Source organism: Brugia malayi (assembly GCF_000002995.4).
Source record: "Brugia malayi strain FR3 genome assembly, contig: Bm_v4_Chr2_contig_001, whole genome shotgun sequence".
In the NCBI taxonomy this organism is placed as follows: domain Eukaryota; kingdom Metazoa; phylum Nematoda; class Chromadorea; order Rhabditida; family Onchocercidae; genus Brugia; species Brugia malayi.
Genome location: NW_025062476.1, coordinates 9872218 through 9894660, shown reverse-complemented (window position 1 = coordinate 9894660; position 22443 = coordinate 9872218). Strand labels below are relative to the sequence as shown.

General features: G+C 29.6%; 2 protein-coding genes across 2 annotated transcripts; one reads left to right on the top strand and one right to left on the bottom strand.

The window, feature by feature from the left end:
* Positions 1-6320: 6320 nt before the first annotated feature.
* Positions 6321-11560, top strand: Bma-cat-2 (Biopterin-dependent aromatic amino acid hydroxylase family protein; the record flags this gene model as incomplete). The annotated part of the gene is made up of 12 exons (XM_001900799.1): positions 6321-6452; positions 7157-7250; positions 7426-7563; positions 7752-7883; positions 8141-8229; positions 8393-8460; positions 8705-8901; positions 9289-9374; positions 9447-9623; positions 10264-10359; positions 10769-10902; positions 11383-11560. The coding sequence occupies 12 exons, from the start codon at positions 6321-6323 to the stop codon at positions 11558-11560; spliced, it is 1521 nt and encodes a 506-aa protein (XP_001900834.1).
* Positions 11561-12468: 908 nt separating this feature from the next.
* Positions 12469-21592, bottom strand: Bma-cah-2 (Carbonic anhydrase like protein 2 precursor, putative; the record flags this gene model as incomplete). Its single annotated transcript, XM_001900800.2, has 9 exons — positions 12469-12600; positions 13003-13134; positions 13334-13488; positions 13645-13711; positions 13925-14020; positions 14214-14310; positions 14457-14566; positions 14830-14966; positions 21484-21592. 9 exons carry the CDS (start codon positions 21590-21592, stop codon positions 12469-12471), a joined length of 1035 nt encoding a protein of 344 aa, XP_001900835.2.
* Between the last annotated feature and the right edge of the window lie 851 nt (positions 21593-22443).

The following is a 22443-nucleotide window of genomic DNA, read 5'->3' as shown; positions in this document are numbered from 1 at the left end:
CGGTAGCATTGAGAACATTAAACTTAATTGTGCATAGAAAAATATTGAATATTTAATGATACGGAAGCTTTCTTCTATAAAACTTATCGCGAAAAGCTCAAAAGATGGAACTAAAACACGACTTTTTATTTATTTTTTGATAAAAAATGAAGGAATACTCTGCATTGTACATAAAAAATGGATTACTCTGTGTTGAAATTTGATTGATTGATATTTACCTATCGTTATCAGTTGACTGATATTTACCTATCGTTATCAGTTGACTGATATTTACCTATCGTTATCAGTTGACTGATATTTACCTATCGTTATCAGTTGACTGATATTTACCTATCGTTATCAGTTGACTGATATTTACCTATCGTTATCAGTTGACTGATATTTACCTATCGTTATCAGTTGACTGATATTTACCTATCGTTATCAGCTGACTGATATTTACCTATCGTTATCAGTTGACTGATATTTACCTATCGTTATCAGTTGACTGATATTTACCTATCGTTATCAGTTGACTGATATTTACCTATCGTTATCACTCATTTGACTTACTTATGGATAAGTGCTATTGTTATCTGTGATCATCACCTAGTAATCAGATCGCATGTGTAATTTTAATGAAATTCGTGGTTTTATGATAGTTGTATCATCTACAAAATTTCATCTTTCAAATGCTGGCATTTATTTAAGCAACTCACAGTTATTACACTTGTAAAATTACTTTCATAAATCAATGTTTTGAATACTTCCCGGAAATCATAAAAATTAATTATTTTGGATTATAATTTTTCTAAACACAAGACACTCATTCAGATATATGAGACTTGCAATTTGGATCAATGAAGTTTGTGAAAGATTTTTTTGGATAGAGCAAAAATGGACGAAAAATTATGGATGTAAAATATTAGAAAACTTTTTTAATTTGCTTTAAACTTTAAAGTACGATTGATGTGCATCACTCTCCTTGCATAAATAATTGCTCATTCAATTCGAAAAAAGGAAATTGTAGCAAAAACTGTCGTTTAAGACGTGAAATATACTAAACTAATTGAATTTAGAGAAGTAATAGTTTTACAACATATTGAATTGAATAAATTCCAATAAAATGAAATGAGTAAAGAGAGAATTCCACGATGATTCCATTGGAACATTTCACACACTAAAAAATTTCACTTCGTTTACTTTATTTTTTCTAAAGTGAACAGCAAAAAGTAAGCTTATTTGATCAAGTGGACCACTATCAAATATAAATAAAATACACAATTTAAAATATTATATTTTATTCTTTATAACTAAAAGAGATCTAACAAGTTAAAATGTCTTTCATAAATAAAATTTGTTATACATTTTCAGAGCAATGAATTTTTTTTAAAAAAAAAATTTTTTCAAAATACCAAATCTCCCTATAAATTCACTTCTTTCATATTACCCTAGTACACTACATTAATCAAACACATGAAAATCAATCAAAAAGTTAAGTTTTCTTTTTCACTCCGTTGTCTAAGGATTGCAAAATTTATAACGATCTAATGTAAAAGGACTTTGAATCTGAAAAAATTTCAAAAAATATCGTTAAATATTTATATATTGTTTAAAATTGAAAGATTAGCGTTATACAGGTGTTCGATCTAATCATATGGCTGTCGAAACTCGAAATTTTTGAAATAACTAAATCAATTACATTTGAAACATTACAATAGATGAAAAATGACGTACTTAAAGGATAAAGGTATTTTCAAAATATTATCAAACAATTTTTTCATTCGTTCTTTCAACCGGCCATTAAAACCATCCCCTGAACAGATTACTTATTCTTTCTTACTTTTAACCTTTTACCTGGATGATATTCTTAAGTTCATTGACAGCTTCATTAACATATATTAAATTCTTCAAATCGAATTGAAGAAATCGACGCAAGAAAAATGCTTTTGCTGTAATGAAAGCATTTTATCCGGATAATTTGACGTTTTTTTTTTTTTTTTTTTTTTTTTTGCACAGTTTGGAAACAGGCGAATGAATTGATTCTTTACAAACATCAGAGAAGATTAGAGATTTGAGTTGATTACCACGTTACCTTGTACAATCCGTAGAAGATTGAATTGGAATCGATTGAAAGTGTTTAGATGAAAGTTTTGGTAGAAGCATACAAATGTGCAAGTTGAGAAAGAGAGGGAATTTGTATTGTTGTTGACAATTGCGAGTCATTCTTTCTTGACATTATGCAATTGTCTACAGTTGCTATTAAGTTTATTATCAAATAGGAAACTTTCTAAGAATTAGAAAACAAATTAGCGAGTATTTACAGTATTCTAAACAATACAAATTATTGTTGTCATTGTAATATTTAACCAATCTAAAATGTTTTGATCAGATGTTTTGTATTATTTTTAATCCTTTTCCTCGTTAATTTCATTCATCCTAAACTAATATCTTTTTGATTGATTTGATATTGAAATAATCATTCATGTTTTTGATTGATTCCGTATTGAAATAATCAGTCCATTTCTGTTTTTTTTTTTTTTTTTTTTTTTTTTTTTTAAATTTAACAATTTTTGAATCAAATTCTTTTGATCGGAGCAATCAACAGTTTTTCATTGACTCTTTTTACGTTTATATTATTTTTTTGTAATAGTAATTTAACAGCTTTAGTTAAGATGCTCATAGACAACCACTAAAAAATAATAGTTTATTTCTATTTTGACTACTTTCAATTGCAAATATTGAAAACGTAATAGAATTTTGTATTTTTAGAATCAGTCTTTTATAGTTTTTTATACTTTTTTTTCTTCCATAGACGATGAATCCTCGTTTTTAAATTCCAATTTGATTTTTGTTGGTTCATAGATCAATAATGATGTCATGAATATTAGCAATGATATCACCATCCATTAATTATGCTTTAATAAATTCGATTTCTGATTTATGATTTGGCAGTGACCAATTCCTTAAATTTTACTTCTTAAATTACACACATTGTAATGGAATACGCATGTGGAAGCATTGGCGAAAACATAAAAAAGGATTTTGCTTTTTTCTATTTTTGAAAGATTCTTTCATTTCTGTGGCAGTAGCATTGTCAACGTGTGAAAATTGCTTGTAATTTCTCTTCGCTTCTACGCATTTCTAGGTAATGATTAGAGGTAGCTGAACGGAACTCTTCAGGAACGATAACATTGCATATTCCCTTCCATTATTTATTCTCGTACATCCTTTAGCTAAAGAGTTGAGTGAGCACAGTTCTTTCCGTCAAGTTAATTTCATTTAAAATAATGCCTTTCTTTATCAACTATTATTATATTTTCCATCATTATTTGAAAAAGAAGTAAAACTTTTATTAGTCTGGTAGCATTATAGCATTATTAGTCCACGGTGTAAAATACAATTCAAACTTTTTGTTTTTTTTTTTTTTTTTTTATATATGAGCTGAAGCATCACAAACAATTATACAATTCATCACAAACAAACTGAAGCATCACAAACATAATTCTAAGTAGTCTTACTTAGAATTATGATTTCATGATGAGCTCAGTAATGAATAATGCCAATTTGATTCATCTCGACTCTCCAATTTTATTGAACTGTCGCTGTTCTTTAATCATTTTACTGTACTTACTGAATAAAAATTCATTTAAAGTCATTTGATTAACAATTTTAAGCAATCAAAATTGAAATTTGAATCAAATTCAAAGTTGATTAGTTTAATCTTGACTCTTTCCAAAGCCAGGAGACTTGATATTTTTCATCATGTATAATAATAGTTCATTTAAACTGTTCTAATGCTTTTTCATTATTAAGTTGTTTTTGTATTTATGAATTCTAGTTGCCAGAATCGATTTCTATTATTCAAGTTTATTATCTCGGCCTTAGTTGATTAGGACTGTCACAAAACGAAAACTTTGAATTTGGCTTATGCATCCGCTTTCAGTTATTATGGGTCCAATTTTGTGTAAAATAAGGAAAAAGCTGATTTTAGAGTTACTTGCCCTTCTTGCTGCTTAGCTGATTTTGATTTATTATAACTGGCAAATCATAATAATGGTTTCACTTAATTACTTGCAATACCTTCTGGCAAGCAATCTATAATACTGGCTATATCATTATAATTTTCAATGAAATTTATTCCGATTTCTAACTTAGAATCTTATAACAGATGAAAATTCAACTCCTTTTTTTTGATTTATTATGGTTCTTCCAATCGATTTGCTAATTTGTTGAAGATGAAGCTTAGTGTAATCCAGTATCAAAAGGCACTACAATTGCTTAGATTTTCGGCATTAGATTAATTAATCTCACTTCTTTACGTAGCAGTAAGATTCCGTTATTTTATTGATTCCTTTATAGATTATTAAAGTCGTTTTAATGATTGGTAAACTGAAATAATTTTATAATATATTAAATTAATTTTGTATAAAATGTACGAGATATAAGCTAAAGATTATCTTATTTGAATATTCCTTTGACAAACATAAAACTGTTCCAAATTTATACCTTAAAGAGAAATCATTTATCTAACACTCATACTAGAGCTTATATGCATTGCTTAGAATGTTAAATTTGTTGAGATTATTTGCTTCCGGACAACTTTATATTTCAATAGTTAAAAGGTTTTTGAGTTCTTTGTTCAATTAGCTTTCTTTGCTACTAACTACTTGGAGTACTGTAGGGGTTATCTAATCTGACAGTCACTCTTATGAGCAATTGATGCAATGCTATAAAGAGTAAAGATGATCATCCGAGAGTGGTGACAGCTCTTTACTTACTGTAATCTCTGTTGTAAGCTAATGCCCATTATATAAACCATTGTCAGGATTCAGTTTTTTGATTATTTTTTTTAGTTTCGATTCGGTTCGTTTCAGAACTACACCTACATCAGTTCATTTCCAACGAGTGATAATATAACAGCAACGATAATAGTGGTGGAACGAAAGAGAGGAACGACAGAAATACCCCAATTTAGTGAATTGTTGGAATAATTTAATATTCGATTTGTTCATTTCCTTTCCATTACTATGTAATCATCCAAGAAAAATAAAACTTGCCGAGGTTACAGCAACAACAAACAGTAATTGTTGAGTTGGAGTCTCCCTTCAGTGTTCCATTGTTTGCACACTATTTGATATGACATATATTATTGAGAGTGACACAAGTGTGACAGTCATTAGACAAGTGGTCATCGATACAAAGGCGCAGGTCTTTTTGTCGTATTGTTTATTGGTTTCTTCTCTAACTGCTGCTTGACATAGAGTCAGTTCTGAGATGTTCGACTGTCACCAGCGCAAAGCTTAACTTCGATTGACTTCTACTGAGCGCTAACGGAGACCTGACTTCTTTCCACTCCATCTGGGCTACAGAAATTGTCAGAACTTATGTGATAACCAGTATTCTTTTTTGCTGGTACCCTTAGCCTAATATAAAACCTGCTAATGAGTTTACTTTCCATAATATTTCCTATACTGAAATGTTTAAGGTTTTTAAATGACGGATCATTCTGCAAAATATTCCATCAATACTCTTCTTATAATTTTGTGGGATGAAAAAGACGTCTCTTTGAGAGAAGAAATTAAATAATTCATTTTCTGGTATGGCTTGAAAATGAAAACAGTAATAAAACTAAAAGAAATTAAACTTTTTTATCATTACTTTTGGGAGCAAAGTCACTGAGAAACGTACTTATATACCAAAATTGAAATCTGATCAATAAAACAAGGAAATAAAATTTCACATGATCGAAAACAGTAGGTTTGATATCTCCATCCGAAGCGTTTACCATACATTTTAAGTTAAAATGATTGACATTTTCTTTTTCCAACTTCCCTTTGGTTAGATCCGATAATCACTGTCTACTCAGATAATACTAAAATATAACAACGAATACCGATTTCTTTTAGAATAGTCATTCATCACTTCGAAGATATCGTTGGTATTACTTTTTCCATATTTTTTTTAAAGGAAGAAAACCAATCGCAAAATAGTACAAACTAAAGTAGAGGCAAATTTGCCATACCGTTGTCGTTTGCGGAAGTAATTTAGAAGCAAAAGAGTGTATATTTCAGTGCTGTAATTACTTTGGCAACCAAAAGAATAATTTAAAAGAGCCATAAATTTGTTGTTACCTTAATATCCAACTCTTTTCTGTTTATTAATACTTTTAGTTCTTTTTTTACGAAAACTCTTATCCTAACATAGTTGATTATAGTAAAACCAACCTTTAGGATACGCAAATATTAAAAAGCAGTTGGTGAGTTTGTTTGTTTTTGAAATTGGGAAAATTGTTATTTCTTTTCAAATTAGCAATTCTGATCTTGGAATTATTAAAGGACATGTCTAAATTCGGTAGACGAGACAATTTGGTGCATCAGGCTAGTTTTGATCGCTTGCAGAATGCTACAATAAAACAAGAAAATGTTAAAAAACATCGGAAAGAAATTGCGGAATCACCAGAATATGCTCGAGTAAGTCAAGCTATCAGTTAACATAAGTTCATTTTACTATGTAATAACTTGATCATCTCCAATGTTCGGTAAAATGTTAAAGATACAACATTCAAAGAATCTCAAAATAATCATACCGAATCGTTCTACGGGGTGGTTCTGCTACCAATTATTGAGAGAACTGAAACAAGACAGTTCCCCTTTTCACTTATTTGACGTATTTCTCGCAGTATAACACTGCAAATGGCACTTCCAAGTCGCATTGCAATAAACGTACAAAAAAAAAAAAATTGGAAAAAAGTGATCGATGCCTTTAACACTTATTTTCTGCTATGATTTCTCATCTTTTGAAGATAAAACATTTATTAATTACCAAATTGACCACAATTAACTCTTGGACGTCGGTTAGTCTAATTTTACTATCCAAAAGCAAAATGAAACAAAAAACGAAAGAGATTCTTGTTAAGAAGTTGTATAAAGGAATAGCCTCTGCCATTTATGAAATGTTAAAGAGACAAACTTACTTAGAACAAAAAAGCCAAAGAAATTTACAAAATTTTTACAACCACTTCTATGATTGGAACAAAGTAGCTTGATGAATATAACTCTCTGTTTGTGCGCTATTGTCACTCCTATGAAACAATATCAATCTTTTCCTTATTTTTATTTTTTTTTAGTCTTACTTATGCTTGTTTATTTACAGAATATTTATCATATTCGTTTAGATTCTGAAAGAATTAAACGACGAAGGCATCGAATTGATTTGGTCATCTGGCATCAATGTACCAATGAGAATCGCTGTTGTATTGGCTGCTGAAGGTAATACTTTCATCAAAAATATTTCCTGTAATTAGTCGCTATCAAATCAACAATAGAAAATAGTCAACAGATTGAATTTCAATTCTTCGAATACCTTATTATGATGTCCCAAAATAATTAAAACAATTGCTTAGTAATTAAAGAGCTTTATTTGTTTATTTATTGTCACCAACAGAGGACAGCGCTGAGTTTTTATCGTCGATTTTGGTGGAATATGAAATGAACGGTATACGTCTCAAACACCTGGAAATACGTCCGGTACAGGAAAGAAATGGATCTTACATAGTAGCCGGCATAAAAAAAAATTTGGAAGGTTGTCGAAAACTTAAAAACAATTTTAAAATATATTGTAGATGTATCGGAATAGAAGAACCTTTCGTTGCTATATGCTTTTGATTCTGCTTTTTATTTAAAATGAAAATTTCCGGAACAGTAGTTATTATTTGTCCAAAATTTAAATCAATTTTTTTATGATGAACTAATAAATAATTACTTTTTCAGTAAAATTTGAAATTTTTGCTGATTGTGAATGCACGAAAGATGCATTTTTGAATACAACGAAATGTTTAGCAGATCGATATCACATCCTACGACTGAATGTGTACAATAGTACCGATGAATCGATAGAAAAGAGTATCTTTCTAGGAGTTTGATTAATTCCAAATATTTATAAAAAAATATAAAAATTAGCTTTTTCATTCTTAAGCCTTTTTCATCAAAAAGCATCCTTGATAAAGAGTTGGTATATTCTATTTCAAATATTTGATAAAACAGTTCAGAAACTTTAGTAAAAACTTTGTTGTTTTGTATTAATTATAACTTTTTGGAAAATAAAAATCTAAGCTAGGCATTATGGAAAGTAAGTTTATGCATATGATGATTCTGTTCAGTTCCATGGTTTCCGAAACACATTTCCGATCTGGACAAATGCTACCATTGTGTAGTGAAGTATGAACCAACATCTGATCCGCGACATCCGGTACCGCAGTTGTCAACTTTTCTCTTTAGCCTGTAGTTTTGTTAAGGAAAATTTTTTAGGAAATAAATCAGAAAGCAAAAAGTAAATATTATTAATGTATCAATCAGTGTCAATGAATTTGACAGATACATTGAGCGATCCGAGTGGTTGCTGTCACTTTCAGGGTTACGGCGATAAAACATATATCCAACGAAGAGAGCAGCTGAACGACATTGCCAAAGAGTACAAACAGTAAGTTTGTTGGTGACCAGTTTTGACAGGTTTAAGCTCCAAATATTTTCTCCCTTCTTAACTAGAATTTAATGTTTTTTTTTTTCCTTAAGCCTTAAATACTTTTTTCTAAGCATTGATTTGTTCCTGTTAAGGTAAAAATTATCTCCAAAATTACATGTGAGAATGTAAAATTCGCCCTTGTATTTTTGGATTATTCATCAATGACAATTTTCGCTGAAACTTCAATTTAATTTGCTTTCAGTGGCGAAAAATTGCCGGAGATTGAATATAGTTCGGAAGAGCACAAAACTTGGGAACTTGTCTTTAACAAGCTCAAATCACTGCATTCTTCTTATACTTGTGTCGAGTATCAACAAAATTTTAGACAAATGGAATTGGAAGGACTTCTAGAGCCTACTCGAATACCAAAATTATCGCTTATTAATAAATATCTTCAACGTAAAATTTTAACAATTACTAAAAACCCTAATTTTAACCGTTTTATTTAATGCTATTTTTTTTTTTTTTTTTTTTTGAATCGTTTTTAACAATTTTTCTCATCATTTTTAAACCACTAAAATGTTATAGTTAAATCGCATTAAGAATTTTCATTTTCCTAAAAAATCTTAAGGACAAAGTCATCTCAAACCAATTAAAAAAAAGGTTCATTGTATTATCTTCACGACGAATTATTAAAACAAAGTTTTTTGGAAGTTTGAACTTTAACTTTCTGTCTAATGTTAAGGTCAATCTATAAGTTATATAAATGTATAATACCCTATCCTACCTCTATTTAAAGAAAAAATTTAAGAATGGTGACGCAGATATTAACAGTTGGCTTTCCAGGTAAAACCGGATTTACACTTCGACCATGTGCTGGATTACTTTCAGCACGTGATTTCCTGGCTAGTTTGGCATTTCGAGTCTTCCAAGTTAATCTTTTTTCAATGCTTAATTTCTGAAACCTATTGAAAGTCCTTAGAATGGCTGTTGTTCATTTTCAGACTACTATATACGTTCGACATTATGGTTCACCTCATCATTCCCCAGAACCGGACTTAATTCATGAATTCATCGGACATTGTCCAATGTTTGCTGATCCGCTCATTGCCCAATTCTCTCAGCAAATTGGACTTCTATCACTGGGTGCAACTGATGAGCAGATCGAACAGCTTGCTACAGTATATATTTTGAGTCTATTTACAGCTTGCTACAGTATATATCTTGAGTCTTTTTACAGCTTGCTACAGTATATATCTTGAGTCTTTTTACAGCTTGCTACAGTATATATCTTGAGTCTTTTTACAGCTTGCTACAGTATATATTTTGAGTCTTTTTACAGCTTGCTACAGTGCATATCTTGAGTCTTTTTACAGCTTGCTACAGTATATATCTTGAGTCTTTTTACAGCTTGCTACAGTGCATATATCTTGAGTCTTTTTACAGCTTGCTACAGTATATATCTTGAGTCTTTTTACAGCTTGCTACAGTATATATTTTGAGTCTTTTTACAGCTTGCTACAGTATATATTTTGAGTCTTTTTACAGCTTGCTACAGTGCATATCTTGAGTCTTTTTACAGCTTGCTACAGTATATATTTTGAGTCTTTTTACAGCTTGCTACAGTATATATCTTGAGTCTTTTTACAGCTTGCTACAGTATATATTTTGAGTCTTTTTACAGCTTGCTACAGTATATATTTTGAGTCTCTGTTCCATATATGCTTGATTTGCAGTATATTTACTGCAATATTTCTCGTAATAGTTATATTTGTAATTATCAGTGCGATAGCATATTAAGTATAATGAAGTTGTTTTCAGATGTACTGGTTCACGATTGAATTCGGTTTGTGTCGTCAGAATGGTCAGTTAAAAGCTATCGGCGCTGGATTGCTTTCCTCATATGGTGAACTTATGGTTTGTTTCCTGCTGTGCACTAATAAATTAATTTAAAAAATTTTATGTTAGAACTTCTGAATTTGAAGTTAAATTTGAAAATTTCCGTTTTTCCCTTAAAATAAGACAACGTTGAATTCATTGATTGATAAACAAATCTCTTTTAGTAAATAGGAATAGGTAATGTTCAAACTCGACATCCATTATTTTCCAGGATGGCACAAAATTCCACAGCAGAATTAATTGCTCAAATAACAAAAACCAAATCTTTTGACAATAGTAATTATTGATAACAATTATGATTATTATAACTTAAGTATGGTAGATTAACAATAAAAAAATAATTAATAATAATAATAATCAATGGTACTAAATAACAGTGCCAGTGAGAAAGACACAATAATTCAGTAAGTAAGGAAATGAATTTTAGCATGCCTGTTCGGATAAACCACAACATGAAGCATTCGATCCGCAACGTACAGCACTGCAAAAATATGAAGATTTCGATTATCAACCACTTTACTTTGTTGCTGATTCAATCTTCGACGCAGTGACTAAATTGAGGTATTCTCTTACTATTTTCTAATTAAAATTCTGCGGACGATTTGGTTCTGTTCAAATGTTTATTTTGTTATCATCGCTACTTGGTTTTAGTATAGTCTTTTTACTGCTTAATAAAAGTAGCCAAGTTGAAGTCAAGTGAAGTCGACTTGATGTTCATTATTAAGTTCCATCATTTCTTGTGTGACCGAAAGTCCTTGTTTTTCGGTTGCCAAGTTTGCAGATGACATCTAATTAGCTTAGATTTTATCCTGCATAGTTTAGGCATTCATGATTTCATGTCATAAAAATTTTCCTAAGTAATATTTAAAGATGCTGTTTAAAAGCTATAATTAAATATTTACAATTGTAGGTCGAAAGAGAAATAAAAAGAAACAAAATAGTTTAGAAGATGATGTAGTTCGGAAAAATTCTGTGCGCTTCTTTCAGCTTCCAATTACGTTTCGTTAAATTACAATAAAACCGTGAACGAGTAAATTTTAGAGTTTTCGCGCAAAATTTTCAACGTCCATTTGTGGTTACCTATGATCCATATACGGAATCAGTGGAAGTTATGAGAGAAATGCAAGATTTGAAGGATGGATTAAATCGCTTCAAAGGCGAACTGTCATCGTTTACTGAAGCTGTCGAAGCACTGAGCAAAAATATAGCTAAGAAATGAGTTATATTTCCATCAACTAATTGTCAGGAGTAAGTTTCAATTGCGGAGGACACAAAAAAAGTGGATGTCATAAATTTATAATAAATCTTAATCTTTATTTAATGGATCTATCAATATTACTGGATGTGACAATCCTATTATTGATGAACTAAAGTTTGTATCTTCAAATTCATACTTCTTCTTTAGCTTCTTAAAATCTCGAAGGCATTCAGAATATATGCCATTAGTCAAAAATATGTATCACTGTAACAGTTTATGAGTGAGGAGAAATTTTGCCTCACTTGATTGTTTTAATCTTCATTTCGAACTTTATTTACCCATTTCTGACATCGAGACTAAATCTAACTCAGTAATCAGATCACTGATAGTAAGCATTTTGCTAATTGCAGTATTTATCACATATATAAACACATTCTTCTATGTTTTCAATAAAAAAAACTGCACAACAAGGCACACAACTAAATCACCAATAAAAGATTATCACTAACTGTCATGAATGCAAGTATCGTTTGGCAATCCGTAGAGTGTTCGATGATCTAAGACATTAATTCTTTCCTCTTCAAAACGATAAGGTAGTGACCCAAGAACCAAAGTGAGTCAAAAAATCAAAAAAGAACAACCAAACAAAGTTGGTTCGGAGTTTCCCAAAGATTCCTCACAGTTCTTCAAATTATCGTGTTTACAAAATTGACTTATTACCTTTCGATATATTATAAAACCAAAAAAGTACATTCCAGTGGCCAAGTTCATCTTTGATTTCTTATAATACATCTCTTTAGACATATGTTTGCAAATGATTATTTTGTACAAGTGTCGCATTTTTGAAATCTTGGACTGAGAATTTGTTTAGCTAACTTGCAGTCTGATACTTCCAAATTATGAAAGTTCAGTGGCAATAATGATTGTTGTTAAAAGGCTTCTGAACTATTATCATTTAAACTTCGTTTCAGAACTGTTGAGGACATGAGAGAGCGTCTGGGATTTGCTTTGTATCCCATATCGATATATAAATTGCTCGGACATGACTGTGGTGATTTGGCCTGAAAGCGTTTTTCTTTTTTTTTTTTTTTTTTTACATTACTGTTGTGACTGTCTGCTCAATTCTTATCAATTGCTTAATGCACATTTGTTAGCACAAATGAAGTCATATGAGTTCAGATTATAATAAAAGCATTTTACATCAAGAAAATGTCTTTTCCGGTCATACTCAGATCAGTAATTAAATGTACATTAATCAAATTGAAGCTAATTATTTATCAGGTTAAAATTTAAAATTCTACCAGCTTTTCTTCTAAAAAAGAGGTCAAATTCTAGGTTTAGAAGTCTTCTGTAAAAAAATTTCATATCAAAGTTGAAATCCAATCTACTTATTTTAATTGAAATTTTAAATAGCTTTGAAATATATTCCCAAGAAGGACGAAGTGAACAATAAATGGGTTGACCTTATATTTGATATTAATATTTGTGCGCAAAAGACGTCCGTTAAGAGGTTTTAATGGACGATAATTGGGTGACATTAAAACTGGACTAAGCTGCTTGGTTTCAGTTTGCTGAAGATCATTCCAAATTTGAAGCTAAAAATATTTGAAATAATTAGACAATCATTTCAAAGCTTTATGATTTATGTAATTACGTTTCTTTCCATTTGCTTCGTTTGTTTACTTTCCTACTTCAATTTTCCTAGTCTTTTTCCGTCTTGCATATTTCATTAAAAAAGAAAAGGCAAGATTAAGCCAAATATGGTTTTAAAAAAACAGAAGAAAAAAATCATACATCTTCTTTGGTGATATATATGGGATTATTCATGATAACCCAGGTAACTGTTTCAAAGCAACCTGGAAATGTTAGTGACCCCTCATATGTTATATAATCTTGAGTTTGTGGTAGAAGTCCATATGCACTGAATCGTTTAAGTATTGTTTTTGTGCCTGAAATAGATTTGATCATATTTTTATTTCACCGTAATATTAACTTTATTAGTATCATATCTATTCGATCATCCCAGCAATTACTTTACTTTAACGTAAGACCGTATACCATATTGTAAAAATAAATGGTATTTATAAGGATGACGGAATGGAAACCTTTGTAAGTAATACTCTGCGAAGCAACAGTTAATTTTCGTAACTCAGTGTTTGATACAGTACCCAGCTGAAACAACTTCTTTTAATTTATAATGACATCGAGAGTTCTTGAATAAATTGTAATAATCCCAGGAGTTCTTGAATAAACTTATCAAGCGATTATTTAGAATTTCTTAATTAGCCGGATAACTAAAATGAGATTCCGAAATACGTTATCGCTGTTAATAAATATTGCTAGGAAAAAACAGTATATAAAATTACAAAAGAAGTTAATACTTACATCAACAATTATTGAGACAGCCAAAAGACCACGTGACTGTGACATTGCTTCCGTGAAATTGGCATATAAATCAGTATTGTACGCTAGTAGTTGTATCTAAAAGTCTACAGAACTCTTTCGGCTATTTACAAATGCAAACAATGAAAACAATAGAAATTTCTTTCCATTTACCCATAGCTTTCCATTTTGCATATTGAAAGTATTTGTGGTAATGTCCGCAGCTTTAACTTTACGAATTAAAGAGCTTTACCTCTTTACAGAAGAAGTAATACAGAATAGAAGAAGTTACCTCAGCTGGAAATCGAACTCGATCGATGGTGTGCTCCGAGCCTCGTTCATCATTGGCTACTAGTCCAAAATGTACCACAACATGGTGCAGTCGATACCTGTCCTTGTAAGGAAATACAGTAGCATATTACAGTACTTGTGGATGACATATATGTTAGCATACTATACTTCTACAGTAACGTCCATCTGATATACATAAAATTTCTAGTATTTGTGTTAATAATATAGCTCTGTCATTTTATACCTGTACGGTGATGAAGGACCACCACTGATATTGATATTTCCATGTTCGATCAATGAATCATTGATAGTGATCAATGGTAGCTGACCCATATTTTCCAGTGTTGCTTGCACCTTGAATTGAAATAAATTCCTTAGTATATTGTATAAGATGACGAGAAGTAATTAAAATAATTCTATGAAAATAGCTGTAATAATTTTATCAACAAAACTCTTCTAATAATCCTAGTGATAGGATCAGTGATCATTTAATATCAGCATGTAAAACAAATACTTATTACAGAATGATTAAAGTTTATTTATGTTTTAGATCAATCAAGAGTTGAATAAAGTAGATTATATGAGTGGTGTAGACACTTGAAATAATGTGAGCGTACCTGGTGTTTATTAATATGAAGAGGTAGGAGACCAGGATCGTATAGCAGCACCGACGGATCTACATTGATCGGTGATTGTAGTTGCCCTGTTGTACACATTCGCCAATGCTTGTTAACAAGGCCCCAGAAATCGGGACCTATAATGCAAGGGTAGAAACAGGCAGTCATCAACCATGGAATCATACCTTTCGTTCCCCGGTGCTGAAATTTGAATTTCCAAATTCAATTAAACTTTTAAAAATATACCATACCTGTGAATTTTTGATACTTTATTACAAAATACTGAAAATGAACTCCTCTATATCTATCAAAATCTACAAGAAATAAATTAACCTTACTTCAGTCTTTTAAAGCTAAATTAATACACCAGTCTTAATACTGGTGTATTAATTTAGTCTTAATACTGGAGAAGTCAAGCAATTTATGCTCTTAACAGGAACGAATTTAAGAGAAAACAAGAGAAAGCCTCTCAATCATGCTTTATCATTTATATCTGTGTTTTCAGAAACATTCTCTTGCCTTTAATGTGTTCCGTCCTTGCAGAAAGGAAATTTGGATTGTTCGATGAAAAACTGGTTGATAGGAATCAATAAATCAAATAAAAATAATTGCTGGTCTTTTTAATTTAAAATTATTGTTTAAAAAAGCTCATTGTGTGCAAAGAAACAATGACTGAAGTATTCCGTGTACTTAAGAGGAAAGATAAGTATAAAAAAGTATTTCGGAAACGTTAATGATAAGAGTGATGGTAATGGTATGACTAATTAGTGTCTGTTCCTCAAATGCTTTCTTTAATCCTAGCATTATGTAAAGTAAGAGTAAGGAGAATGAGCAGAAGAGAAGCGGAAGACATTTTGTGGAACATAGGCTTACAATCCCTTATTACCTTGATTATTTATTTCTTCTCATGCAATCCTTTTTCTAGGCAACATTAAAAGCATTTTTCCTCAAATGGCACCATTAAGTAGTAGAACATTGCTATTATGGTGAAAAAAGCTATTTTAAGCTTTCCATTTATTTCATTAATTTCTTTTTATTCTTAAGCTTTAATGACGATGATGGATTGAAGCGCTAAAGAATGAACATAAGATATGAAGGATAGATAGCAAAGGACAGGGTAAGGTTACAAATGATAATAGAAGTTTGAAGAAGTATTTCCTAGTTATGGAATTATCTTCAATTGCTTACTTATTGCTTCCTTTTCATATTTCAACTAAATCACTGTGTGAACACCAATCCTTTTCAGTCCAGTAAGCTATTCCTAAGTCAAATAAAAGTTATCACTTATATATGTATATATATAATATTAACACTTACCTACTGATATTACTAATATATTGGTGAGATTTTAATAGTGAGTAAATAATGCTAATGAATAAATAATTCTATTAGTTGAATTGCCTAAGCTATTGGCCAAAGTTTAATCGAGTTAGCAAAATGTAACTATTTTAACTTATATTTACTGAATATTAGCACTGAAGTATAGGGTGCTTTGCTATATCGTCACTACTTATCATATGAATCATTAATTAAACATAATGATAACAGAAGGAAAATGTATCTTTCGGTAGTTCAAAGAATTAGTCGTGTATGTGAAAGTGTATCATGGGATATCTGCTCTCTACAAATTTAGATAGAATGTGACATTAGAAATAAATAAATTAGATGGAGGAGAAGATGAAATTCTAATTATCGTACTTTTAACATCTCTTTTAGCTCAGAAGTATCCTTTTCCTTTCTATTCCCATTCCAATACATTTTCTTATCAGTTAGTTTCTCACTGAAAATTTACCGGTTTAATATTCTGCACTGAATTCTTCTGGGATTTTCTGAGCAATACAATTGAGAATTGATTATCGGTCGGCCAGTTTTTTAGTTATTAAATCTTTCAACCACTTTCAATGCACTTGCTAGCGGAGATTTTGAGTTTTTTCCTTTTTTTGCTTATCAAATTTTTACTTCAAATTTTTTCCATAAAATAATTTCCAAAAAAAAAAAAAAAAACTGTAGAATAGAAATTGGATAAACAGAAAAAGCCGAATAAGGCTATAGGAAGTGAGAAATTTTCGAAAGAAATATCAAAACTTAATAGAAAATGATGCAAAAGAAAATAAAAAAAATTAAGACGAAAGCCTCGTAATTTCATTTAAATAAATTAGTAGAGGAAAATTTTTTTTTTACCATATTAACAATTTCTGCATATGAATAATTAGATCGTCAGCTTTAGCCGATTCGTTAAATGCTCGAAATGATGGGATAAGTCATTTCGAGCATTTAATATATCAAAAGTAAAGAATTATAGCTAATATATTTTCTTCGTGTAATAATATATTTTCTATTTTAACAGTATTAAAATAGCTAACAAAAACGAAACGCTGCATGAAGAACATTTTTTCCTGTTACTTATTACTAATAAACATTTTCCTGTTTTAAATCTTTTCCTAAATATGTTTGTATATATGAGCTTATTTCGAGTCAAAACGAGCATTGAAAGTAAAATTGTTCGTCAAAAAATTATTTTTAATTAGGTTCGTCTAATTTAGAAGATTGATCAAAGTATTTTAAAACCCTATTGAAAGTTTCGAAAATCATTTTGACATGCTTTCTCATCTTCCTTTATCTCGAAAGATTGTTAAATAATTTTAATTAATTTGTTAAATGCACGAAGTTAAATATCTTGCTAATACTATGAGTTTATATTTCAAAAGTGCAGAATCATAACAATGCAGGTATAATAAATTTCTTTTAAAGCAAACATTTTACTTTTTATTGCAAATGACATTTTACATTTCAACACGAATGTGATGTAATAATTACTTTTTAGTTGAAAATTTCAAAATGTTTTCTCAGAAATTTTTCACTTTTCAACGCCCTATTCATTTTGAAATAATGAAGCGTTTCATACTAATATTCTATTTAAAAACTTGTGAATTTCATTCATCAAAAAATTCGCTATCATATGGCAGCTTAAAATAATAAATTCTACGACTGAACAAATTCTTTATTAATATTACTCATTTATCTAAATGGGACATCTTAGCCAAATATTTTCACGACTAAATAATTTTAATTTAATATGCTATCTTCTAATATATGACCTAAACTATAGTATGTCGAAACCAAAAAGGTAGTGGCTGAGGTGTAACATTTTGAGAGTTTGCAGAAGCTGAAAATAAAAAAAAAAAAAACTAATTTCTTTCGGTGAGAATAGCAAAATTGGTTTTCAAGGGTGGAAAGTAGACGAAATTTCAGAAATTTTTATTATCAAATGGTAAAATAACTGAAAGAAATTTCGTTACAATACAATAAGTGAAAATTTTTGGTTCTTATATTCAATGAGAGTATTCGAATTGGAGAGTGAACAATAATCAATTGTAAAAGTTGGGATAGTATTTGTATTGGATTTGGTTAAGGTCAATTAAAGTCACTAATTGGATTAATATGAAAATATCCGCCTGGAATTTTCGTATTTTGCAGTAACATTATAAGCTTGATGAAATGCTTATACCTGAATATCTTTAAGTTACTTCCAAATAGACATCCGTATGCAACGATCATTTTAAGAAGAGTTAATGTGAATGCTAATTACAAGAAAAATTAATTTCTAATTAGAAAATAAACTTTTTAAAATTTCAAAAGTCATTATTTTTTATATACATCTCACTATCGGTAACATAGACTATTCTTTCTCAAAGCTCTTAATTTTCTAATCAGAGCATCTTCACACTCTCGAAATACCGAAAACAAGAATAGAATAAAGACATTTGTCAATCTTTGTCATTGATTTTGGACAGCAGTGGCAATTTGAGGGAATATTAATAAACAAGCTATCGAGAATATTAAGTGTCTGCTGCTAGAGTTCACTATAAAAGGAGGAAATAGGCTTGCAACTGAACAAAAACAAAAGAAATCTAACAAGCACTTGTTAGATTAATTGGATAGAATTGAAGTAGATGATTGGGTATTCTATCAAATTAATTTAACCTAATAGAAGGCTAACCTAAGGAGCAAATCTAATACACTGCAAAATTGGACTGATCGAAGACTAGTCCAATTTTAGCAATGGGAAAAGAGCAAGTAAGAGACTAGATAGGCTTTAAATGAGTTTGAAACTATCGTAAAACATGCTCTTCGACGCTTTGAAGACAAATTTAATTTACCGTTCATTTGTGTCAATGGATGGAACTGGAAACCGAGGAAACTCAATCAATTTGAACCTTTTCTCACTTCATGCAAATTTTCCATTTATTCCTTTAAACTTGTTAATTAACCAAAGCAAATTTTTTGGCTACTTTCTACTTAAATTAAGTACCAGCATTAAATCTTGCAAAATAATTATGTATAATTTCTTTTCAGGAAAATTTACATCACGATAAAATAACAAATCGAGTCATTCCTAATTAAATTTTTCTCATAAGTAATTTTAAAAGATTTTTAAATAAATTATATATATGGTTTGTTTCTGTATAATTTTTTCTGTAAAATTTGGAATTTTAAAATAGAAATTTATATTAAATTTGGTTATATATAAAAGAAATTTTCACAGAAATATATGCATATATATATGTATATATGAAATGATTAGGTTAAATTAAATGAGCACATTTTTAATACATCCTCAATCGAATGCATCAGCATATATGGCATACCCTTTTCTCATAAATTATGTATTAAGTAATTATCACGAAAAGCGAGACTACTCTTTTAAGTCTAGGTTTTAGTAGGTTAATTTTAGTAGATCTTATATGTTTATTTGTTCCACACCGAATAAATTTGAGATAATGTTTGAATATAATTTGTTGTTTAAATATTTTATTTGAATAAATGATTGATCTTAAGTGATTCAAATTTGAACATTATTGTTTTTCGTACTTTGATTTATGGAAAAATAGAAAATTCATGGAAAAACTTACAATGCTATTGCATAATTGTTGGAAAGTTCATTAATAGTTTATTGTTTAAATAATATAATTGTACGACAGGAATTTTTGAGATTTTCGAATTGCAACTGGCACGAAAAGTACAAAAAATAAGGTTGAAACGATGTCTGAAAGCGAAAATTTGCTTAAATAGTCATTGCGATACTTTCTTAGCGATATAATCTCTCTCTCTCTCTCTCTCTCTCTCTCTTTCCCTCATAAAGCAACAGACACAATGAATGATTCATAAACCATTCTCAACTACTTTCTTTACAACCTTTTACTTTGCTTTGAGTTAGCATATTTTTAGGACTTTTTTGGTATTTAAAAGAAAATGTCAAGTGCAAAGTACAATATTTCACAAAAGCTTTGGGATGACAGATACCCTTTAAAGTCTTTTTACTTAAAAAGTAAATTTCAAATTCAGTCAAAAAGTTTAGAGTCACAAAGAATAAAAGAAGTATACCTGTTGTCTTATCTAAGAATCTTAACTTTTGTTATACTACAATGACAATGTCAATGGAAAATGAGGCTTAATTGCGCACAATTAATGTATATTCTCAATGTGCACAACACAAATTTCATTTCATTACTAATTATACCACCCAGAAAGTCAGACACAAATGCTTGAAAGACTGAGCCTGAAATTAATTTCTCCTTATTCTATTATTTGTACCAGTCGATACTTCCATATGAAATTAGACAGACTTGTAAAAAATGAAACTAAGAAATGGATATGAACAAATGTACTGTAATTGAATAACCGTAATTCTCATGAAAAGTAATGTCCTCCCTTTTTTTTGATCATTTTTTCTGCATAGTTTCTTAAATTGCAAGGAAAAAATTGTAAGTTATTTAATTATTATTAGCATCTAAAACTACAAATAATAATTCTTTTGGATTACAATGAAGAAAACTGAAGTGCTATCAAGCCATACTTATTAGACAAAAGTCCCTCAAATTTATGTTTATGTCCATGTCCATGTGTCACCCAGTTTTGCATTCATTTAAACATTACTCGGTCTTTTCTTTTTTGCTCTATTCGGCTTTCAATTTAAGAAACTAAGAGATTATTGGACAAGCATTAGCTAAGACAAGAAGTAAAATCAATTGATTAAATTCAATGCATAATAAAATAACTTTTCGCAATGTATCTCATAAAGGTGACAGAATTTTTTCAATTGATAAAAATGACATATATTTTGTACGAAATAAAATCAAAAATATTAAAATGCCCACAAATGCTGCTGTAATGATCAAAGTCTATTGGTAGCATATATTAAAGTATTACTCTCAGTATAAAGTTATTTGTAATGAAATAATCTTCATAAATCTCTTAAGTTGGATTTGCATGAAAAAATTTATGTGAGTAATTATTTATGTTTTAGTTGCTTTTTTCGCCCTTTTTTTTTCTTTTTTTGTTACCAAATTTTTATTAAAACTTGCTGTATATGATTCACAAAATCTTCAGATGAAACAAAATAAGTTATAGTTATTTTCATTACTTCACCGATTTCTTGAAATACACTTCATTCATCATTAAAAAATTTTTTAGTTTTAACAATCAACAAACTTTTTGAAATAATTAATCATCGAGATTGAGTTCTTTTTTTAATTTTCTTGTTAGAGGCGCCAACTTTAAATTCGTTATAAAGGTCTTTTTTTTTAAATTAATATTCAGAGTGACATTGCTGATGTATTAAATATTGTACACAACAACGGTTACAATGAATACCTCCGAATAAGTCATTGTCGAAAGTCCATGGATATTCAACACTTTTGGATTGTAGTACCAATGAAGAAATGAAAAGTATCCAGCACGGGGAAATTCCAATCATTGCCATTATCTGAAATTGCCGTTTGCTAAAGTTTGAAATAATTTTGATTTAACTCGATGAGACTTTTTAAATGTTTCATATTCTATAATCATAATCTTTTTCGTAATTTTTAATTTTTATTTTATTGAGTATTCTAAACTTAATGGTCAATTTTTTTTCTATTAGTGGTGTCATAAAATTCTCTAAGGTATTAAGTTTGTATCGGTTAACTCTTTGGAAATTGCACGAAATTCATTTACGGGACAAAATAGTAATTTGCAAGTATTTCAAATATTAGGGAGGAAATGAAATTTCCTGAAGTCTGACTGAGCAATTTTTTTCTTTTAGGGAATTGAACGGAATTTATGAAACTGATGGCGAAGTTAATATCTATTCCAGTCCTAATCTTTACAGCCTTGGATTTGATGCCTAGTTAACTTTGAAAACATTATAGTTTGCATATTTCTTTCAACCATAAGAAGATAAATGGTTGCTCTATTCCTAATACTAATTAAATACATAACAGATTCAATCATTATACCTAATCTAATATAGGATGGAAAGGTAGAAAAAGTGAATCTACGATGAAGTGGGAAAGTAATGCATTTCAAATTGTGAGGGATACAAAGGTAAACAAACATAACGATGGCTTAGCTATTGTTGGACATATATTATATATAAAATTTGCTTAATGCAAATATAAAAATGAAATTGTGCTAAAAGTTTACCATAAAAGGCAGTCAAAGAATTAGACAAGCATAAGAGTTAAACAATTAGACTAGTCTAAGATTAAGTCCTTCAAGTAAGTTTCTAGGCAGAGAAGGCGTGAAAGTAGCTAATGAATAAAACAAGACCAGATTTGATGACTAATAAACTGA